General features: G+C 41.5%; 1 protein-coding gene across 1 annotated transcript in view; it reads right to left on the reverse strand.

The window, feature by feature from the left end:
• Positions 1-2,478: 2,478 nt before the first annotated feature.
• ANKFN1 (ankyrin repeat and fibronectin type III domain containing 1) overlaps positions 2,479-22,635 on the reverse strand; it is a 59,638-nt gene continuing 39,481 nt past the window's right edge. The window contains exons 9-17 of the mRNA XM_059485943.1: positions 22,137-22,269; positions 21,409-21,525; positions 17,976-18,191; positions 15,752-15,918; positions 14,202-14,352; positions 12,260-12,428; positions 8,765-8,931; positions 5,421-5,640; positions 2,479-3,272 (exon numbers count right to left, since the gene is read on the reverse strand). Of these exons, the coding sequence (XP_059341926.1) occupies positions 2,479-3,272; positions 5,421-5,640; positions 8,765-8,931; positions 12,260-12,428; positions 14,202-14,352; positions 15,752-15,918; positions 17,976-18,191; positions 21,409-21,525; positions 22,137-22,269 (2,134 nt within the window). The remainder of the gene's footprint in view (positions 3,273-5,420; positions 5,641-8,764; positions 8,932-12,259; positions 12,429-14,201; positions 14,353-15,751; positions 15,919-17,975; positions 18,192-21,408; positions 21,526-22,136; positions 22,270-22,635) is intronic.

The raw sequence follows: 22,635 nt of genomic DNA on the forward strand, positions 1-22,635 counted from the left end.
GTAATTTGACTAATAAAGTTTGTGGAAGAACATCAGTCTGGAGGCAATAGATCGAGGAAGCACATCCCATTGGCCATCACCTAAAAACTACTGCCATAGCAAGGTTAAAACTAGGACAGGATAGATTTTGGCTGGTATTTGCACCCCCAGAGTCAAATTTCATCTCAGCACAGAAGATTATGATGAAGTCAAGGCCTTCCTTCAAGTAGAGAATGCAGTCCTTTATGAACTACATGACTGCTTCTGGAAAGGTCCAGCAGCAGGAGCAGTCAAGAGATTGTTACATCCTTATCTCACCAGCAGTGTGTGCCTCTGTGCTGGACATTTTGCCCTCATTGTCCCTGATGAGCCAAAGAAAAGTGAGGTGGGTTTCATTTAGGAGCATCTTGTTTTATCTCATCACTTCCTGCAAAAACATAGGGCCTCAGTGTATGCTTATTTTATTCTTTAATAGTTTTATGGCAGTTTTCTTTAGAGGCAAAATAGATTAGGGGAGCCCTGGCAAAGTCCTGAATACTGGAAAACGGTGTCAATTATTTTGGTTCTGCACAGGAGCATTCCATTGTTTGTCTCTCCCTAGTGAAAAGCCTTCTGCTAATAAACAGAATGTGAAGTAATCAGCCCTCAGTGACAGTCAGGCTGTCCTGCTTGGCTCTGTGGTGAGTTAGGCATTCCCCATCCCCAGTTCCATACAATGTGTGCCCTTCTAGCTGCAAATGGGCACTGCCACTGCTGCCTCCCCTGCATCTTCTCACCCACAGGAATTTTTGGTGTGGGTCTCATCCAAACCCTGTGGGAGTGAATGGAAGTCTTTCCATCCTCACTGTGGATCAGGTAATGAATGAGTATTTTTTGTCCAAGAAGTTAACCTCCTGCTCCCAAAAAGAGAAGTTACAAATGTAAATCCCTTATAGAAAAATTTTGCCCTTCCTATCACTGCAAAGACTCTTCTTGGCTTCCACATACTGACCAAGCATAAAATAGTGAATAACATTTATTTTTGAATTTATGGATTGAGTTCGCAGGGATTTTAATAGCACTGGGGTTATGGAAGTGCTATTTTAATAAGGACCACAGATCATGGGCCCAAATCCTTACCTTTACCTCAAGGACTTGTAAACTCAACTATTTAACTCAAATCTCTTTATTGGGGGCCTTAGAATGTATCCACCTGGAGGCTGGAAAACTGAAAGGTAGAAGGCTACACAAACACGGAGTGAGGGAATTTAACCAGCAGGAATGTGGCCTATAAAATTAAACTTCAAGAACTGTTTAAGAAAATTAAAGCTTGTGCAACAGCTGGGGTTTCTCTACACATTAGTTCATTTCTTAGTAACTTCAGTGTTAGGGTTCTTATTAATATAGATTTCATTTTTGAGATCATCTTCTGTAGTGCTTATTGTGGTTGCAAAGGACAAAATCCTCACTCACTGTAATTTGCCTTTACACAATACAGTAAGATCCCAACCTCCTTATCACATTAGTATTTATTTGGGGCCCAAAGAAAAAAAATCTTACACTGAAACTTCATCCCAAACTTTCCTAATCTGAATTGCAGAATATCCCAGCTTCAGACATGGTGATCAAATACCCCTTGAGTTTATGGTGAATATTCAGGAATAAAAATAGGGGTGTTTCTTTCCAATGGGTGTGTGACAGTGATGCCAGCACAACAAAATGTGCTCTTGTTTGGTGGGGAAAAGAAAAACTTTGCTTCAATCTCACATATACCCTGCATATTATTTGTCTAGAACCTGGCCTCATTCTGCCTGCTCTTGACCTCGAAGGTTCATCTCCTGAGCTTTTAAAATAACTTGCTACTTAAATAATTTGAGATCTAAGCTCCTGAAAAAACAATTGTGATAATTATGTCAGGCTCTGACAGCATTCAGAGATGGTGTTGATTACATTCTCTATACATTGAAAGAATTTTCATTTCTTTAAGTGGCTAGAAACTCTGGGTTATCTGTTTTACTAGACCCGTTAGTATTTCAGCTATTTCCAACCTAAATTCATTCAAGAGAAGCTGAAAAGTAAAAAAAATTGCAGGAGGTGGTGGGAGACAAGTTAATAGACCTTTAGAACACAGTCCTAACATAAGGTCACCAAGGATGTTACAACTTCTGATAACTTGCAGGCAGAACCACTCATGCTTAAAATTTTGCATGCTCAGAGAAACATGGAAATGAAGAGACCTGCAAAACCTGATACTCAATTGCACATTGTTATGTGGTGACTGTTACGAGTCTACCTGCAAAGCTGCAGATGCCAGTGACTATAATGCTCCCTTCATGAAAGATGATACCTCTGTGAGACCAGAAATCTGGTGATGAAGTCAAAAGGTTAGGATTCCTTAGAGTGGCACAAGCTGCCATTTCAGGAGCTGGATTTTCACCAGTGGTTTTGAAAGTATGGCCTTTGTGATCACAATGCTCATATCTCATGTGGAGTGATGGGAAGCAGTGCGGGATTCTGGGGTTAAAGGGTGCTGCTGAAAACTTCTGGGACAGCAGAACCCGACTGCTCCTCTGGCCCCGTGATCTGTTGCATAGCACTGTGCACATCTGTGTGTTCTACAGCCTCCGTGCTCATCGCCCAGGACCTGCCCTCTCCATCCAGAAATGTTTCATAAGGCTCCACATGTATCCTATGGACATCCTGCCTTGGCTCCTCATACCTGCCTTTGCCATCCTCTGGAAGGCTGGATGCATGAGGTACGAAGGTGCCCCGAGACCCATCGATGGGAATGGTCACCTGCTCGCTGGAGGTAGGTTCTTGAGCCAGGTCTGGGGATCTCATCAGGTGCTGGGTGTAGACACCCTCTGACAGAGAGCCCGCCTGCGTCTCGCTGTGCACACGCAGCCAGCGGTGCTGCCGGCTGAAGTAGTTGTAATGCTGGTGTTTCCCCAACTTTTTTTTCCCTAAAAAGCCCAGTGGCTGCTTGGAGCTGGAGGACTTGTCCGTGCTTTTCGGTGTAAGCACTGATATTGTCAGACTGCTCATCTGCTCTGTGCAGCATTCAGCACTGGTGTCCAGGGCACCACACTCTGTCAGGCCTTCCCTCAGCGCCAGGCAGGGCTTCAGGTCGTGGGCTTGGAGCACGTTGGGTGCGCTGCCACCCAGGCCACTGCCAGCCTGCTGGGAGATGTCCTGGGACGAGGAGTAAATCAGGTCCAGTTCCCTTGGGCTCAAGGCATCGCTGGAGTCGTAGTCGCTGTCGGTGGGGAGGAACACCTCGGAGCAGCCTTCTTCATCTGAGCAGGGCTGGGAGTCTGCAAGGAGAGCTGGTTAACACTCACAGGACAAGCTCAGCAGAGACATGTCATTCATGTGGGTTTTGTCCTAATTTTAAATCTCCAGTGCTGGAAACGTTTGTGTGTTTCCTCTGTGAAATTGCCATAGGCCAAGTGACAGTAAAGGCAGTCAGGGAGGATTTGTCAGGGAGGAGTCACAGATGTGTTAGACAGGTGGTGGCAGAATTAGGAAAACCAGAAAGAATTAATTTATTATGTTAAAGATGGGGAAAAACTTGAATTTGAATTGGGATTAAGTTCTGAGAGGATCTGTTTTCTTTTATCTTGCTTTCACTAAATTTCATAGACATGGAGATTTGTGAGAGAGAAAATCTCTAATCCAGTTTCTGTTTTTATTTAAGATGTCAATTAAGTTACTCTAGATTTATATCTCTAGAGTGTGAGCAATGTGCAACTATAAGTGTGGTAAGAGACACAAGGCACAACATGGATGTTGATAAATAAAAACTGCCCTTTTGGCCATCAGGTGCATTGTGTGTTCAAATCCAAAACAGACACACAGAATTCAAATGCGAATTTGAGGACCACATCTCACACTGACACTGAAATTGCTGCTGTCTTTGGGCTTCAGAGGGATCAATAAAATAATAAATAGTGGCATGTGTGATAGAATAGATTGATGCTCCATTGCCATGGATAGTTTATCTTAGATTCCAGGAATTAAACATCGATTTTATACAGTGCTGACTGCTCACTTGGAGCTTGTGTAAATTGCCATAGAGCCCAGTATTAATGAATCCAGGGTGTGCAGGACAAGATAAAACTGCAGTTTGCACTGTACCAGAGCCAAGGATTATTCTGTATTCATGGTCTGTGATACAGGGGAAAAACAGCTCAGGGAGGGGTGCTGAGAAAGAACACCACTGTATCATGGAGTGAAGCAAAGCACCAGCCTCTTCAGGCTTCTTTTCTTTTAACCTCATGAAATCTAGTCAGAATAGATGTATTAATTTTCCTTAACTGTATAAAACTGACAATTTGAAAAAACACCAAATTATTATTACTATAATGGTCATGGCAGTTGTTTAATGCAGCATCTGTTGCTTTTGTTTCTGCTGTTTCATTTACTTGTTGCTTAAAGACATCTCAGCAGAATGATGGTTTATTTTTTCCTCCAAAGTCCTTATTCTGTTAGCAAAATGGGTGTTGCTGTTTCATTTGCTTCATCTTTATTTCCTGTGATTCATTTCTTTCATCAGTTTAATTTTCTGGCTATGCAGTGAAGTAATAATGGTCAGTGAGGTGGGTACTTCTTTGTGTAATTTGTGTAATTCAAAATGCTTCTCTAAAACACTGAAAACTCTGAGAGGTGTGTGAAAACATCTGTTAAACTGGACAATTGGCACTAAAATTTGCTCTATCAAAACAAAGCAAGAGGGGCATGAGAAAAAATTGCTGCTAAACAGAGGAAAACTGAAAGCCTGGAAAGAAAATGGCTGTAATACCTGAGATACAGAAGGTGGCAAATGGAAAATCTGGAAAAAATTGAGTTAGATTCTGTCAAATTAATGAAAACTGTGGGGAGGAATAATAGATAGATGAGTGATGAGAATGGGTCAATAGCTTTTGCTAACAACTCATGTCTCATCAGTCAAACAAAACTCTGAACGTGTGCACAATAAATACACAGCCATCGTCAGAGTTCTGCAGGGCTTGTGATAATGTTCTTTAACATGGGCTCTGCAGCTGAAATTGGGACAGAGAGAAAGCTCCTTCCCTATGAAAGAGCAGATTGATGGTGTAGGCAAAAAAATGAAGCAGTCAGCTTTCACCATGGATGGATTTTACTGGAATTCTGGACATCATGGAGAAGCCAGTGATAGCACTTGTCCCTTCCAACCTGTGCATTTAAATGATCTGGAACAGTGAGGTGACAAAGTTGGCTGATGATGAGCAGTTATTCTGAGTAGCTGAAAGTAAAAAATTATTGTAAAGATTGCAGAAGGATCTCAGTATACTGAGTGGCAAATGATTGGTAAAATGATTGTTAAAATACCTTGACAGGTATGGGAAAAATTTACTCCTTTTATGAAAGGACATACAAAAACTGTTATAATTAAAAGTGAGTTCAAAGAGTGCTTGGTAAAAAAAGAAAAGTTCTCTTACCACTCACAGCTTTTCTCCTCTGGATTCTAGGCTCAGGAGAAGGGGGAGGTGAAGGAAGACAGTCTAGATGTGAAGAGGTGGAGCTCATTTTCTTTTGAGAGTGTTCTTCTGAAAGATCCACAAGCTTCTTTATGGGCAGGCCTGCTGCTGGCTGCTTGTATCTTGCATACTGCAGTGCCTCTGTGATCCATCTCATGTCCCTCCAGATCTCATCAATTTGCTGTGAAGAAAATAATAGTGACAAAATACAGTTAAGTATGAGTATTAATTCTACCTAAGTGTGTTCTTTTTCAAGTGCAAGTCTGTAGTCACTGCTAAGAGAGAGCAGCATGATCCCCCAAAAGAACATTCAGATTGAGGAGGTCTGAACTGATTTTGGTTAAGAGGTACCTCAATTATGAATGTGTAGTTAGGAGGGGTGAATCCAGACCTAAAATCTGACATGGAGAGAAAATGAAAATTGTATTTTGATAGAGTAAAAATATGATCAGTTTATAGCACACCTGGAAGCTGGTTTGATTCTGCACTGGAATAAAAGTGAGAGATCTGGAGCATCTTTTCAAACCCAGGTGAAAGCAACTGTTCAGGTCAGACCTAGTTTTTATCAAAGAACATACACATGTGCAGATACATAAATGGAGGGCAGAAGCACAGCTATGAGCCAAACTGCAGTTTTTCCTTACCATTTTAGTCTCCATACATTTTAAAAGTATAAATCTACACAAAAGCAGTTGTAAGACATGCCTTTTGATGGCATTAAGAGACAAGTGCCTAAATCAATAGCAGGATTTAGGTTAAGTATCTCTGCAGAGAGGAAAGATGCTGTTTAAGTGTGGGTCTGAAGAGTGTTTTGATAATGGAACATTTTCAACATCTTTAAACATCATCTTCAAGCCATTCAAGATCTTTGATGGCTGAGCAAATGTTGCAACCATCAAATGAGAGTAGCTGTGAGTAAATACCCTCCTGCTGCAGTGTCCTTTCTAGAATTTCCCTTGCACTTTTCCTACAGTGAATGTCAAGTGAGCCTTCCTATTAATACTGCAGTGCTTGAGGGAAGCTGCTTTGCAGTTACACAAGCTACATTCTGCAAGAATGCAGTGAGAGTTCAGTCAGTAATGGAGAGGCAAAAGTGAGGGGTGCTCTGTGCAGTGACAGTTGTCTGCTGGGGAGTGCCAGAGGGATCAGAGAGCCTGCTGACTGATATTTGAAGGCAACTTCTCTTAGCTGGAGATGCTTCACAAAATGCATATTCAAAGTGTGAAAGTTACTCCCAAGGGATGCTGTAGATGTCAGATTCGCTGGGGTAGTTGCTGATGAGCTGTGTTGGAGGCAGGATAGCTGGGCAGCTGGATCTTGGTTTTGACCTAGTATGGCCATTTTTATGTAAAGGTGAAATCCCGACTCCAATGATGTCAGTGCAAGCCTTGCCACTGAGTTAATATGAGCTAAGAATATACATCAATAAGAATAGCAAATGGTTCAGAGATTAATTCATAATCCTGCATGATTTCAAGACTTCAGTGTAGCTCCATGAAGAGAATTCCAGTTAGCAAACATCTCACCTATTTGATTTTAGAGATTTTATACATCCTTTCTGTGATCCTCCCTCAACCCCAAACAAGAACCATCCTGAATGCAGTTTATTAAAATGCAAATCCTGTTAGGTTTCTCCCAGGACATTGTAATGAACGGTGGTTCTTTTACAATTTAGGAACATTTGAAGCATTACATGATATGAATTACAGCTTAACTTCAGTTTTAGTTTCAGTGTCTGTAGATTTCTTTCCTTTCTCTGTAACATTCTGGTAAAGACTCCAAGTACCTTACATTCTGGCTGGGGTTTTTTTCAATAATTTTTACTTTTCAGTTGCCCTCTGACTCCTTTTCAGAACTGCATTTATATAGAGTCCCTTGCTCTTTACAATGTTTGGTTTGTGTAGTGACTTCAACACTGTCTTAGATCTGGGATCACACAAATGCTCTTGTGGTTTTGTGGTCACCAGTGAAGATTGTGGTATGTGGTAGGCAGAGATATTTTTGCCAATAGGTGGAATGCAGCTGGTTTTCATTTGAGAGGAAACCTGACAAGCCTAATACACTGTCACAATAATTCAGCACAAAACACTGAAGTTTAAAATGTTCTCCCCTATTTTCCCAGCATAGATATGTGACTCAAACACTTTGGAAAAGAGGAACACAGAACTGTCTATACAGTACCTGCATATTAATATAAAAATGCTTGGGTTTTATGTGAAGGGTAAAAATTTTCCAAATTCTCCTGCGGACTGCAAGAAAGCTAGATTTTCTGAGTGTGAGAGTGGGAGTACAATGGATCTTCCCTCTCTGCCCTGCTGCAGGTTGCCCAAAGCTCCAAGTGGACAAGGCAAAGGGGGTCTGCATGCAGAACAAAGATAAATAGAAATATTATCCTTTTGTTCTATGGAGGGCCAAACATCTTGTCAATGGGATAGTGTCTTGGCCCCTATTCCAACAGAAGATAACGAATATTAAGAATATAGAGCTGAAAAGTTATTTGCATCTCTCTTGTAGAGAGACAGGTCAACCATGCTCGTAGATATACTCTGCAAAAGTAATGAGCTTTATCTATAAATAACCAATTATCAAAATCATTTGCAAAAGGATAGGCTTTACTGTGCTGCACAATGGAGGGTAGTTCAAAGAGCCCTTAGTTGAGTAGGTAAAGTCTTGATTTGGGAGCAGTAGAGGAAAATCAGGATGAGGGACAGAGAATAAGCAAATTGGACAAGTGTGGTAACACTGGGGATCCTCCTGCACTGGAGGACTGAGGCAGTGTCATTGCATGGTGCTGGCCAGGCTCACAGCTGCTTTTGGGGCCAGCTTGACATCTGAAATGCAGAGCTGTGTTCCTGAGTGTGATATTGTTGGTGGAGGTTGTCTCCACAACCTAGTCTGAATTTTCATTTAAATTTTTTTAATTGCCAAATTATTGTGGTGAAAAATGTCCCCAGTTCATACAGACAAAGAAAAACTCTTACACAAATGAATGCCCAGACATGGTGCTAGCTTACCTCACGTTAGATGGGAGGGAGTTTTACAAGCAGACTGACACATTTCTTTATAACAGTCTAGTATAACTGTCATTTGATTTTACCCATAAAAATCCTTCTATAAAAGCAACAACTAAGGAAAGCATGTTCTGGGTTTGAATTTCATAAAAACAGAATTGCACTTTTGATACAACTGCTCTTTTTATGATGTCTGTGAATAATTCTCCATTTAGATTTCAAATTACAGCCCCATGCAATTTTTAAGAAAGCCACCTTAAAATCTCCTTGGAATAGTCAGAAACAGACTATTACCTGTATGTAGTCTATAACTTGCTGGTGTCTTTGTTTGGCTGCAGCGACTTCACTGTCTGAAATTGCTTCCCTCAGGGACTGCTGGGTTTTCAGAGAGTCCAGCTCTATGACAGCAGAAAGGCGGCAATACAGGCTTATAAATTTTTCCTTGTAACAGCAAAAATGAGCTGTGAAAAGACCAAGTGCAAAGGAAAATTGTTACATTCTGGTTATGAAATATGAAATCCTTAGCGTTCAGAACACAAATTTTATTAAATATAGTAACTAACTCTGGATGGCTTTCTTTAAGCTAGAAATGAATAATACAGGCTTCAGTTCTCCTCTCATTTACACTGGATTTACTCAGTAGCTTCACTGATTTCAAAAGAATCATTTCTAATTACATCTAAGTGAAGGGATAATCAGGTCCTTAGTATGCAGCTCCAGAGGCTATCTTGCCTTTGATGGCTTTAATCAGAAAGGCTATTTCTGAGGCTTTTATAGCTCATCATTTCTTTTATCAAGAAAGTAGTGACATGGCTGGAAAATGAAACTAATATTTAATTTTTTTCTTAAATTGAGTGTTTCAGAATGAAACAAAAAAATTTGAAGGCTGATAACTTTCTCTTGGACTGCACTGTTATCACAATTTGGGAGAAATAATTAAAACTTTTTTAGGTGTTACCACACATCATCTTCTGAACTCTCCTGCAGAAGGGTAACACAAAAAGTTCAGACATGACCTCTAGCTTTGTATAATGTGACTTTGGAGCAGCACAGAACTATCCTCTTTACCAGAGGTAACAGAGACAGCATAGCTACAGTGCCATGGAGCTTTGCAAATGTCAATTTATCCAGTGTGTTAAGGATACATTATTCCAGGACCTGCCACTGCTCAGGCAAAACTGAGCAGTTACCTCTCCAAATGGCAGTGCAAACGTACTCATATTTGCTGAGGGAGAGCAAGTTTTCAGAAATACTTCCCCATTCATTGGTGCTGCAGTAAATGCAAACATACAGCTGACCCTGTTAGAGCAGCGAGTGCCAGTGGGATTTACTGCTGCTGCTCCCCTGGACTGGGACAGGGCATTTTTCAGGGAGTTCCAGGTGTAAAATGCATATATTCTTCTCATAAAAAATATTTTTAAAAAGAAATGAAAACAGTGTCCCGTGTCTACTTGTCCCTTACAAACAGTATGATTAGAATAATTGAGAAGAGTTTGTTCAACTGAGAGATCCAATCACAGAAACATTTTTAGCATTAACAATAAAGGCCTAATCTTAACACAGACATCTCACAAAAAAGAGTGAAAGAATGAATTCTACCTTCTGGTTTCAGCAATGCCTAGATATTGCAGGGATCCAGTGTGAATAGTGTGTGGTCTTCCAGTACATATGCCATATGTGGTAGACTCTTGAGTGAATTACAGCTGCGGTTTCGGCTCCAGTGCTGAAGTTTCGAGCCTTTGTGGTTTTAAGTCAGACCCTTTAATGTTACTTTAACAAATGTTACTTCAACGTAGTCTTTTGTGGTTATGCAATTATATAGTTGGTAGCCACCAGCTAATGGGGAATGGAAGCTTCTAATATTTGAGATGTGAATCACAGTCACTTTATAGAACATCAGGGATACATATATAATAAGTCATATTGAAATGTCATCTGCCTTTGGCCTGAGGATTGCTTACTTAAAAAAATACTCAAAAGTAAAATTCAGCTTTCCATACTGTTTTCTCTACCATGAACTGTTTTCCCACTGCAGCAACATTGCAGAACAGAGAGGGTTGCACCAGGAATGCCTTTTGGGAGGTGGTTCTGTTGCATGTTTGGTGGCACCGCACCATCCCATGCAGGCTGTGTCCCTGAAATGAGAGGCACTCCTGCCCCTGGCCCGTGTTCCACCTAATGAGAATCAAATAGCCTGCACAACATCTAGTGAGGAGATTAATTGCATCAGAGATTAATATGCTCTGTGCATTAATTTGCATAGCAGGGCAGCAGGCCCCTCTCACCAGGAGAAATGATGTGCTCCATCCTCAGAGGCCAACAGGCTTCAGGGTGGCACATCAGAAGATAAAAGTCTGGCTCTAGGGCACTGCAGCCACGGCCATGTGACCCAAAGCACTGAGCTAACTCTTACATTAGCTGTCCTTTGAAGGGGTAACTTCTTCTTGGCAGACTACACCATGTATTGTGTGGCTGTTCCACTCATAATTGTGTGGCAGCTCAGCTGGCATCTGTCCTCCCACGGGCAGCAGAAACCCCCAGAGCTGTCACAGCACCACAGTGGGCTGTGGCTCATGTGCCATAAATCCACTGCTGCTGCAAATGCCTGATCCAAATGAAATTTGTGTTGCTGGGTGATGGTAGGTCATGGATGAGTAGTGACTGCAGAAACACAGGCAAGGCAATACCCTCCATGAATATCTAACCTCCTACCTAAATGATTTGAGCAGCACTTGGCTCTGATAGGAAAGTAATGGTGTCACATAAACCTCTGACAGGGACATCACTGGCACACAGCTGCCACTAAAGCCTTTCCTGCAGTGGCTCCTGGTGCACTGACTCCATCAGTTTTGGCTCATATCTTTCTCTCTTCTTGAAGGCAGAGGAAAGAAAGATCCCAGTTTTACAGGCCAGAAGGAAACAGAGCAGACTGACATGTAAGGCTCAGCAGCCCCCACATTTTAATATTCTTTCTAAAAAGAACTGTTAAGTCTTTATGAGCTGCTTTTATGTGGAACCTTTTCTTTTCTCTGTGGACCAAAGAAGAAGAAATGAGAAATAGAGGACCTTGAAGCTCAAGCATCTTATGTCTTCTGTGAAACAGCTGGAAAACTCTGTTTTGGAGAATTCTTGCCCAGTCAGCAATGCAGTGGAAGAAGAGAGCTGAATCTGCCGCAGCAGCAGATGTGCTCTCCAAAGAAAGAGATTCAAGTCCAGTGCTTTGGCATTTTTCACAACAGGCTTTTGCTGCACCACAGCAATAGGACAGTCTCCTGCATTTTTCCAGGTATCAAAGGGAAAAAGATGCCCTTCATATGGGAAAATCTATTCAGACCTTTCACAAAGCTGTAAAGGAGTCAGACCTTGAGTAGGACCATCTGTAATCAGGATCTGCATAAATCCCCATTACAGAACCAGCAATTATCCTTGTGACAACTTAGAGAGATGTTTTTTGCATCTCCTGTCCCACTCCAGCCTTGCTGTGTCATGTGCAATATCTCTTGGTTCTGATTTTTAAAGAACATCATCTTGCAAAGCAGCTTATAGACACATAGTGGATGACTGTGGGCCTTGCTGTCTGCTCTGCATTTCAATAACGATGGCTACAGTGCATGCTTTAACTGCTCTGCTCCCTCTGTAACTTGTACACCGTTCTAGGGAGTGTTGTTGCCAAAGCCATCATGTGATTTATTGACTCTCCACTGGGACAAGGGGGAAAACAGATACAACTTTGTGATTTTATTATAAGGAGACTGGGTTAATATTTCTAGGTGAAGCAAGCTACTATACCAAGTTCAAACATCTGAAGAGGGAGGTTAAGAAATCCTGAGTGTGGGGTGTAAGGATTATTCTGTCCTGGGGCAGTGCAGATGTCGTCTGAGGCGGGGAGCAGGAGAAGAAAGGAGACATTGTGACCCAGTTCCAACACCTCCTGTGTGTACAGACGGAAGTGCTTAGCCTGTACGGGGACACGCGCGGGGGAAGGAATAGGAGAGAATTACAACATGGCACTTATATAAACAACACCCCAAATGATATAAAACATTAAAGAAAATTTGCACAACATCAAGCTCGGAATTTTTATAAAACGTAAATATTTGGGGCGGGGGGGGGGGTGGTGGTGGCTAAATGTGGGTTCATGTCACTACATAAAATAAAGATTTAAAGCTGCAATGTTCCACATTAAAACAACACACACAGGCACAACCCCCCTGAAAACAACATTTATGTTTCTTATTAGGCAGAAAATGATCACATGCCATGTGCTTTTCAAGATTATGATTGCATAATTATGTGAAAACATGAAAATGGATTCAATTAAAAACCTTTAAGATTCAATTTAGGGTTGGTTAAGAGAAATATGCAGCTCTCCCTCAACACAGCACTGAAAAGGTTTAACAAGTGCTGCAGCAAGAGAAAATGGCCCAGGCAGAAGTGGCCTGAGGCTGCTCAGAGCTGCTGTGTGCAGCACTGCCTTCTGCCCTGGCTGTGCCCCAGTGCCACTGTCCCTGCTCCTAGTTACCACAAAAATAATAAAAATACATAAATAAATCCGTGGAATTAAAAATGCAATTCATTAACATGAAAGCTTGGTGCTGAGCCATCAGACCATTTGTATCTGTGTTGAACTACAAGGTCACATTGATATCCATCTCTCAGGCACAATGCATGAGCTCAGATGCTTAGCTGAAGAACATATTGCACAGTGATTTCAATATTTTAGTCCCTAACTCTAAAAGAAGAGAAAAAGGTTGCACAAAAGGTATAACCTCCAAGCAAATGCAGTAATATAGAGACCTGTACAGAGCCCTATTGAATTAGAGTGACTGACCACAAGGCAGCACACCATCTGTCTTAATTTTGGATTTACTTGAGTCTTACTTGGCTCTTCCCTAGCTACAAGGTGAAGCACTGATGGATTCCTTTTTAAAAGCAAAGCCTAAACCTTTCAAAATCAAGAAATGTAGAACCAGGTTAATTTATTTTAAGACCACATCTTTCTAGCTGGACAAACAGACCTTGAAGTGATATAAAGATGATTTACTTCTACTTTAAGACCTCTTTACCTTTGCAGACCAAAATAAAATGGAATTCATGTAAACAAGAAACAAACTTCTTAGCTTATTTTTTCATGGATCTTTCACATCATAGATTATTCTTCCTGACTTTATTTATTCACATATGCATTTCTTGTACCTAAATGTAAAGCCAGACACCTCTCCTCACTCACAGAAATCTGGAGGTCTGGGACTTTGTGTTTTAGAGGGGGTACATTCATCTGTGTGCAAAACCCAGCAAAATGCTATGTCTTTGCTGGGCCTTTCCTACAGCCTCACTCAGAGTGTCCCAAAAAACTGTCACTTGCTGTGCTTGCCTGCAAAAATGACTCTTTTTCTTTGTCAGCTTCGTAAAGGTGATCAAAACTACAATTTTCATGCAAAAGTGCCTATTTGGACCTGCCTGAAGTTGCACAAATAAGCTATAAGATGAAAAAAATAGCAGGCAGTTGAAATTTGCCTCTTAATCCTTGAGTGTTCACATGTCCAGGACAAGAACTGTTTTACTGAAGATGTTCCCCCTCAGAACAATGGAATACAAAACTTCTCTGCTTTGCTTTTCTTGCAACCCTGACATTGAATCTCTACTTTTCAGTGGCACAGTTTTGTAGCTTTTCGCTGTGTTCTTAAGAATGGGGTATTAAAAAGGTGATAAATCCCACAAAGGCAAATACCTGATGCAGAGGTAGATTGATCTGTTTGAGGAGAGCTTTCACTGCTGTCTGGAGCTCATACAAGAACAATTGAGTAGGGCAGTCTGAAGTATGATCCATACTTTCCACAGATTCTGAGCCAGAAAGTGTTTGGATCCATTCCCACTCATCTCTGTATGTTGAGTCAAGTTAAAATTAGAAATATAACAACAGTTCAATGCACAAGCAGGAATTCAGTGTATGTGCATTTGGGATCTGTTGATAGTTTAATCCTCATATACCAAAACATTCTAAACTTGTGCTATCTTGATTGAACTTTGAAAAGTTTTATTTTTCTAGCACATGTACATCAGGCTGAACATTCCTCTGGAAGTCCAACTGCCTTTGAAATATTTCACTAAGGCTTCTCACTCCAGGTTTTCTCTTTCACATTCTGCATTCCCCATCTACCACAATATTTTAAAAAACATGCATTTGAAATGGCTACAGGAGGTTTGATCTCTGTGAAGGACAATCTTCTACTGACTGCAGCCAAAGAACTTCCTGCTTTCCTCCATGTGTCTCTGTTTGAGACCTGATAAACATGGGAATCATAGTTCTGGATCCAGTCCCTAATTCACCCTGCCTAGTATTCAGTCTTGAATAGCAGCCAGCATCGAACATTAAAAAAGAAAAAGAATGTACAGGAAACCCCACTACAAGACAAGTAATAGTTGTGGTATAATCTGTTCCTAAATAAAGTTCTGATCTGAAACTTCAAGTCAGGGATTGCTATAAACTCTGAAGCATTTGCCTTTCTATTCCTTCCAACATTGTTGTTAGTATTCACTACTACATTCTGGATATCCTTATTGTCTATGTAAATATCCAGGTCCTTTTTCCTTGTGCAAAATTCTCAGCTGGTTGCTGAAATGATACAAGAATAAAAAGCTCCAGAAAAAGATCAATAAAATGTGTTTTCCATTGGGCAAGGACCAGGCAGTACAAAGAGGGCCCTTGCCAATGGATAAGGGGAGCAGTGGACAAGGGGAAAATGGCTTTTCCAAAGCACAGAAGTTTGCTGGCTGGTTGCATTTATAAATATGGTTTTCAATTGCTGTGGGTTTGCTGTGGTTTAGGGTGAAAAAAACCAGATATCACACAAGAGAATAAACAGAAAAATTCCCCACAGCAACACTCCACAGTCAGTGAAAATCATGGAAAGGGTGGCACCGAATCCACTGAAGGCTGAGGCAGGGCTGCAGGCTATGATCTTCTGAACAGGTCATTACCCCTGTGCAGGACTGGAATAACCATGGAACACCATCCTTAGCAACCAATGGGCCCCATCCATGTGCTCTGGGAAGGTTCTCAGAGTGCTGGGGAAGCTCAGGTGCACCTGTTCAGCCCAGCAGGGCCTCTGGGATGGCACAGCCTGGAGCCAAACCCTTCTGCCACACTCCAGAGCCAAACCACGCTGCACCTACAGCTTTGCAATGGCAGAATTGCCTCGGCATTAGCATTTGATCAATTGTTTCAAACTTAAAACAACTGTTCTCTCTCTCTGTAAGTAAATCTCTGTATTCACTTACTTGGAGACGTTGCTGTTGTCTCGGATTTTGACATGGCACAGGACATTGGGCAGCTTCTGCAGCACGAGCACTTTGATCTGGTCCACGGAGCTGCAGAGCTTCAGGTAGCCCAGGTACAGGCCGGGAGGGAGGCGCTGCTGACTTCGTTTGTGATAGGAAAGTATGTCCTGGTTTAAGGGAAACAGTCCTACATAAAAATCTCCTCTCTTTTTCCACACAAGCAGAAGAGTTTGGGAGCAGAAAGCAGCAAATGTTTTTACAGCCGCCGTTCCCAATTCAAAAAGCATTTAAGCACATGCTTAAGCATATGAATAATCTCTGGTAGCTCGGGTGCACTTGGACAACTTCTCACTTAAAGCCATACACAGGATCTCTAAGGTCTCTGTGTCATGCAGGAATTGGCTCTGACAACCTGAGGTTTCAATCTTCTGCAACTGTGGTGTTTAAACTGGCTTAAATAACCCCCACCTCTGCCTCCTGTCTGATCATTTCAGTGGTGAGCCAGGTCAGGGAACTGATTCCTCTGGAAAACAACTTGGGAAAAGGAGCAGTTGTTTTTCAGCTGAGCAGTTCCCTGGTTTGGGTTTGGTTGGTGGCTGCACAGAGAGAGCAGGGCAGCACTGGGGCAGAGCTGGGAGAGAGGGGCTGCAGGAGCCAGGGCTGTCCCCAGGGAGATGCCAGCCCACATCTCTCCAAAACCTGCTCTGTGTCACCTGCTGTCAACAGGAAGATCTCTGTCAGCATGAGGGTTGGTAGTTTGCAAAACTGAACAAGTGGCAGCGTTTTCTGAACAAATATCTTTATCAACAAATAGAGCTTAGAGGAAATTAGTATTGATGGTGAATTTGCTGAGGCCAGGAGACATTTTTAGAGCTATGTATAGCAGTTCTCCAAAACTACCTGAAAAATGATGTCTGCTGCCATCCATCCTGAGAAATGTGTGCTTCTGCAGTGGGTGAGGATTAAGACACCTGGCCCTGTGCCTTTACTCTTGGAACCATCAAATTATCTGCCAGTGCTATGCTTGGCTCTGACCAGTGCAATTAGACCCTCATTTTCACAAGCACTTCATGAACAAAATACCCACTCGATGATTAAACAAGTAATAGAAGAAAGGGTGGGCATTAGATAGGAATGTGTAAACCATTAGGGGAACATTTTTTCCACTAGGATCTCTGTGGAAATCTGATCAGGACTGCAGTTTGCTTTTCCTAATATAAAACTTTTGCCCAGATTGACAATTTTCTGCACCTTTAACACATTGTAATACATTAAATCTAGCATAGATCAGGTAAGTTTTATTGTCTTTTGGAAATTTTTTAACATTCCTAAAACCTGGTAACATATATTTTGATTGCCTGTCACTTCCCGGTATGAAAAGCAGAGTCTGTGCCCCAGAAAGTGCCTCTAATTCAAAAATTAACCACAGCAGCCATCATCTCATGGACAGTGCTAAAGAAGGGACTAAGACAATGATTTGTCTTGTATTTTGGGTAATTGTGCAACAATTTTAGGGAGATTGGCTGCTGTTACCTACAGAAAACATGTATTAATCTTAACATAGACTGTCTCTGTTTAATGTGTGCTCAGAGATAATTCTGAACCCCCACTCAGGGATGGGAACTGAGCTGAGTGTGCCAAGCAGCTTCTGAGATCAGTCCTGACCTTGGCATTTCTCTAATTGCAAGTCTAGGAGCATGTGATGCAGAAATTAAAGGAGGGTTATGGTCAGTTAAGGGTTCCTTAGTGGCTATACCAGGCTCCAAGGAACGCTGAACCCCACAGAACAAGCTTATTAAGTAGAACAGTAAAGTTTAAAACCTAGATTTAGTTTTCAAGGTTGGATGGAAAAATCTTACAGAGTGTAGAAATTCGAAGTGTCTGTATAGGTGCTTAAGAACATCCCAGAGAATTTTAAAGCTTTTTTATATCCCTTGCTACAAAATTCCATAGCCTGGTTTCCCGAAATTGATAGAAACTACAATTCTCTGCTAGGATTTTGAAGTAATTTCTTTAGAATCTCATGGATATTTTGCATATTAAGGATCTGATCCCAGATCCACTGGAAGTAATATAAGTCTTTGCTCTCAATGGGAGCCTTGCCATTAATTTTATTGGGCACTGGACTAAGGCCTAAAATTCTACAAGAGGCTTCCAAAAATGGGGGCTCTGGCACAGGCTTTACAAAAGCAAATAACACACAGTAAGAGAAGCAAAGCACTACCTGGATTGTTATGAGCAAGATGTCTAATGCTGTTGGCTCCTCTGGAGTTGAGAGGGATTTCCTCTGGCTTTGTAGTTTGGATACCTGCATCCATTTGCCGTTAAAAAATGAGTACAGGCTCTCCACTTCTCTGACAGTAACTATCAGCATATTGCCATGGCGATCCTTGATGGGCTCGTAAAAAACTCTGCCTAAATTGTGAGTTCCCAGCAAATTCTAGAAAACAAACACAAAATGAAAGTTATTTATCACATATCAGGAGAGTATCATTTGAAACATAATTTTGTGCTCATTGACATCACTCCTGTTAGCTTCACTAAGAATGAGGCACTGTGTTTCTCAAACCCTTGCCTTACAGTCATACCATTTAGTGACAAAAGGAAATGTTTTCCCTCAGGCTGTGTTTGTGGATTGAGTTGTGGATTCTCTGATGCATTTGGTCCAGCAGTGTTTACTCCAATGCTTAATGGAGAACCTCAGAAAGACTATTATGACCCAATGCCTTTGTAAAAGGCAAATTGATCCACCTATTTACTGCAAAGAAATTCACATATTTGGGCCAAACTTCCTTGTTTTGCCCAGTCATGTAAAGATGAAAGATGCTATTTTTGAAAGCATTTGTTGGTCTGCTGGTGATTTCTTTGATTTGAACTTGCTTAAGAGTTGGGTGCTTATCTGAACCTTCCCACAACCAAATGTCAGAGATCATATAAAATTCTTCCTTTTCCCCCAAATCACTCCTAATAGACACTTTAAATATTTTTTTCTATGTTAAGTAACTGTAATCTCCATTCTCTGTTCTCCATTTTAAAATTATTCAGATTATTTTCAGCAACAAAAGCAAGAGACCCTCATATTTGTGCTGAATGTAAATCATTCTGGAGCTAAACTGTGCAGTGTGTTTGTGAAGCACAGGATTTGAAGAGACACGAATCCTTTTACTTCAGATACCAATAATGTGCTAGACAAAACAGGCAGAAACTCACAAAACTACCAAGGCACAGCTCTCCAGGAAAATCTGTGAGGATTAAAGAAAAGTAATTTAAAAAGACTCCACATAAAATATATATTTTGGTTAAAATCCCTTTCCTCACACAGTAAGGCATCTGCTTATAGGTGCAAACACACTCAATCCAGTGACCAGCCACTGAAGAGATTCCCAGATGTTATAAAGAAAAATGCATAACATTTAAAATATGCTCATTACTTTGTGATTTTTCAAGAGATCTACAGTAAGCTGGATAGGGAGAAGGGTAGTGTAAAAGGAAAACTGAATTCACAATGAAGCACATTGTATCTTTGGGGAAGTGCTGTACATTAATTTAATGACATTGTAAACCAATAGATTATACTGAAATTAATTATCTGCAGTTAGCAGGCAATATTTACTTATCAACTTTAATATTATGAAATTGTTTATAAACTTTCAGCAGTCGGCACAGTGCCTGGGTTTGGGCAGTATAGGTTGTTTATTGCAGCTTTGTGCATCTCTTTCCAGGGCAGACTGTTGGGGTCTGTACAGTCCATCTCCTCTGCCTTTTTTAACTGCCCTGCCTTTTGGGGTTTGTCTCCTTCTCTGACTGACTTTGGCTGTCTTGAGTGTACATTTTGTGCTAATCCCTGTGTCTCCAGCTGGGGCAGATCCTGGCAGTAGTCCTTAGCCATCTCATTGTCATATTAATTACTGCAGCACATGAATGTGCCCAGATGAAAACAAACAGTTCTTTATTGTCACTATGTTGTGAATGACATTCCAGCACAGGGAATGGGGGACCCACTAATATCAATATGGGACTGATTCATGCCCTAAAAAGTTTTGTGTCTGCTTAGCTTGTTACACCATCACTTGTGCTTTGTTTGCTCTAGTTGTCTGCTGGTAACAACAGGCAAAGTTGCAGTCCCTGTTGCCTCTCGCTCTACTGATCTAGTCCCCGAGCAGCTGTGTCATCACTGATCTTTTCCATTCTGTCCTGAATTCCTGCAGAGTCAGTCTATTAACTGCCTCAATAAAAAGTATTCAACCATATGAACTTTATTGAGATCCTTCTGTTGGTGGATCCCATGAGGCCACACAACGTTGGCAGCTGGGTGACAATCCCCGTGCTCCTCAGGGACCAAGCAAACAGAACAGACATTTGGGGCAATAAATTTGGCAAAACTTCAGCAGGGAATACACCACATGGGCATAACTGCTGTGTCTCTGTGTTTCAAGCTCTGCACTTTGCCTCCCTGGTAGCCAATAAGACCACGATGCCCTGGGGATGTTGGGTGTCTCCCAGGGCAGATTTTTGTTCAAGGGGATCTGCACGGGGGGATGGAGCTGAGCTAACCAAACCTGTGCCACCTGAGCTGAGCCAGCCCCAGGGGGGGAACATTCAGCAGATCCAGTTAAAACTTCCCCTAGTGACAGCTCCAAGGATGACAAGCAGCTGCTGCCTTACACAGGTGTTCCCCAATAATGTTCAGCAGGCTGGGCTTTGGGGCACGCTGGGGAAATCAGTCCAGACAGGTGGCTGCCCAGGAAGGCTGCACAGCATCCACCAAAAGGTGTAAAACAAACTCCCCCATGCATATTGTCAGCAATGGCCCCACAGTGAGTGGGGGGCTGCACACCAGGTCCCTGTGACCCAGCCTGGGGGACATGTGGCCAGAGTGACCAGCAGTGTCCAGCAGTGTCCAGCACTGCAGCAATGCCAGCAGTGCACCACTGATTTTCTGGGAAGTTCTGGTGGCTTCAACAAAAGATAGGAGAAAGTGAGGCCTGGATATACTTTTTCCATAACAACCATGCACACAGCTTTTTGAAAATGTATTTTCCCACAAAAGGAACTATTTTAATGGAAGTGTCTGCCTGCCATCTAGAGATTTCATGTTGTCGTGAAACCCAACTTAACCCAACTTCAAAGCTTTGCAATAAAGGTAGAAATGTTCTGCTGGAGAAGTGTAATTTCTGTTTGCATAACAAGTAGTGAACTGAGACAGAAGGATTTAAGTGACCTGTTCAGTAACACTCAGGTTGTATCTGTTGAAGGGGCTGGAATGGAACAGACTTTAAATGCTTCATTAAGAGACTAATAATTAATAATGAGTAAGCCTATAAGAGTCTATCAAGAGCAAATACTAGGATTATAACTTTGAATTCTCAATCTGCAAACTCACAGGCTTCTCTGCCTGGTCATTATTTACTGGTTCATATTTGTTTCTTTGTTTATTTCTTTTGTTCTTTTTTCCTATTGTTTCTTTCCTTTGCTATTCCTGCTCTTTACTTCTATTATAATAAACTCCTTCCTTCCTGGCAGGAGAGACTCAGTGCCTCATTTCTCTGGAGATGAGGTTGCTGCTCCAAAGAACAGTCCCAGGGACAGCTGGCAGCTCTGTCCCTTGCAGAGCAAAGTCACTGAGCTAACAGCCAGAAATGTGCCATGGGACCCACCTGTAGCTGTGCTGCTGCTGAAAGCATCTTCTGCCTGGCCTGGAGAGCAGTGGAGGAGGACACAGACACTGCCATGTTCTGCCTCAGCCACCTGATGTCATCCCACATGCACGACAGCTGCAAAAACACATCCACTTCAACCAGCTCTTGTTCTCGGCATTTGCAAAAGCAGAAGTGATACTAAAATGCAATTTGGACTTGAAAAATCAGTAGATACTGCACATTTTGTGTTTCTGCAGATGACAATTCAGCTGACTGGATAAACATGGCACAGATACTGACTTACACAGGAGGTATTCTGTAAACACCATGAACCTGTTTCAATTGATTTTGGACTGCTGTGCAAAACTGATTTACTGTTCTTTGTGGTATAAGAAAAGTCGTGTGAGACAACTTGAGTGATGGCACAAACACAATACCAAATTTAAAACCCCTGGTTATTTCTTTAGGCCCTTGCTCTAAATGTCCATAAAACCTGTAAGTACCCACATAGCAATCACTCATCTAGGATCATACCTTAAGAGTTAATTGTATCACTGTCAGTGGCCCAGTCAGGATTTAATCCACATGACTGGTTTGTGAAAATTGCCTTTAACATGAGTGATAGAGCATTTCATCATTCAGCTTTTTACTGACATCATTCCATACATTCAGAGTGATGAGCTGAGGCCTATGCATTGCTAGAAACACATTTGCAGAAGCAGTAGATGAAATGAGACTCCCATTACCTTTGTGAACCACAGGAAATCCTGCATAACTGAACTACTGTGAGAGTCATCGATTTCCACAATTGGGATTTGATCTTCATTGGTTACTAACAAATTGTCTTTGTAAAAAAGTATAACAGATAAGTAGAGTCCCCTAAAGAGAGAAGGAAACACTATCAAACACCTTTCATGTCTATTCACATCCATGCCAAATTTAGTCAAAGAATCGTAGATGTCAAGTTCTGATGAGACAAAGTGAATCATCTGGTCTAAACTTCTGTGTAATATAAGGTCATGCACCTTCAGTCAGTAAATTCTGAAAAATATCTGGGAAGTTTATCACTTTAGATGATGTGAGACTACGTGAATCTAAGAGATTACGGATCTTTGCAAGCCACTGACATCAGTCTCAGTGAGAATTTTGCCACAGTGCACAGTACACAATGGAGACTTTATGCCCTTTAGAAATCAGAAATTTTACTAAAACTTATAATTAATGTGCTTAGTTCTGCCCTCCTTT

The sequence above is a fragment of the Ammospiza nelsoni genome, chromosome 19 (genome assembly GCF_027579445.1).
Source record: "Ammospiza nelsoni isolate bAmmNel1 chromosome 19, bAmmNel1.pri, whole genome shotgun sequence".
NCBI lineage: Eukaryota > Metazoa > Chordata > Aves > Passeriformes > Passerellidae > Ammospiza > Ammospiza nelsoni.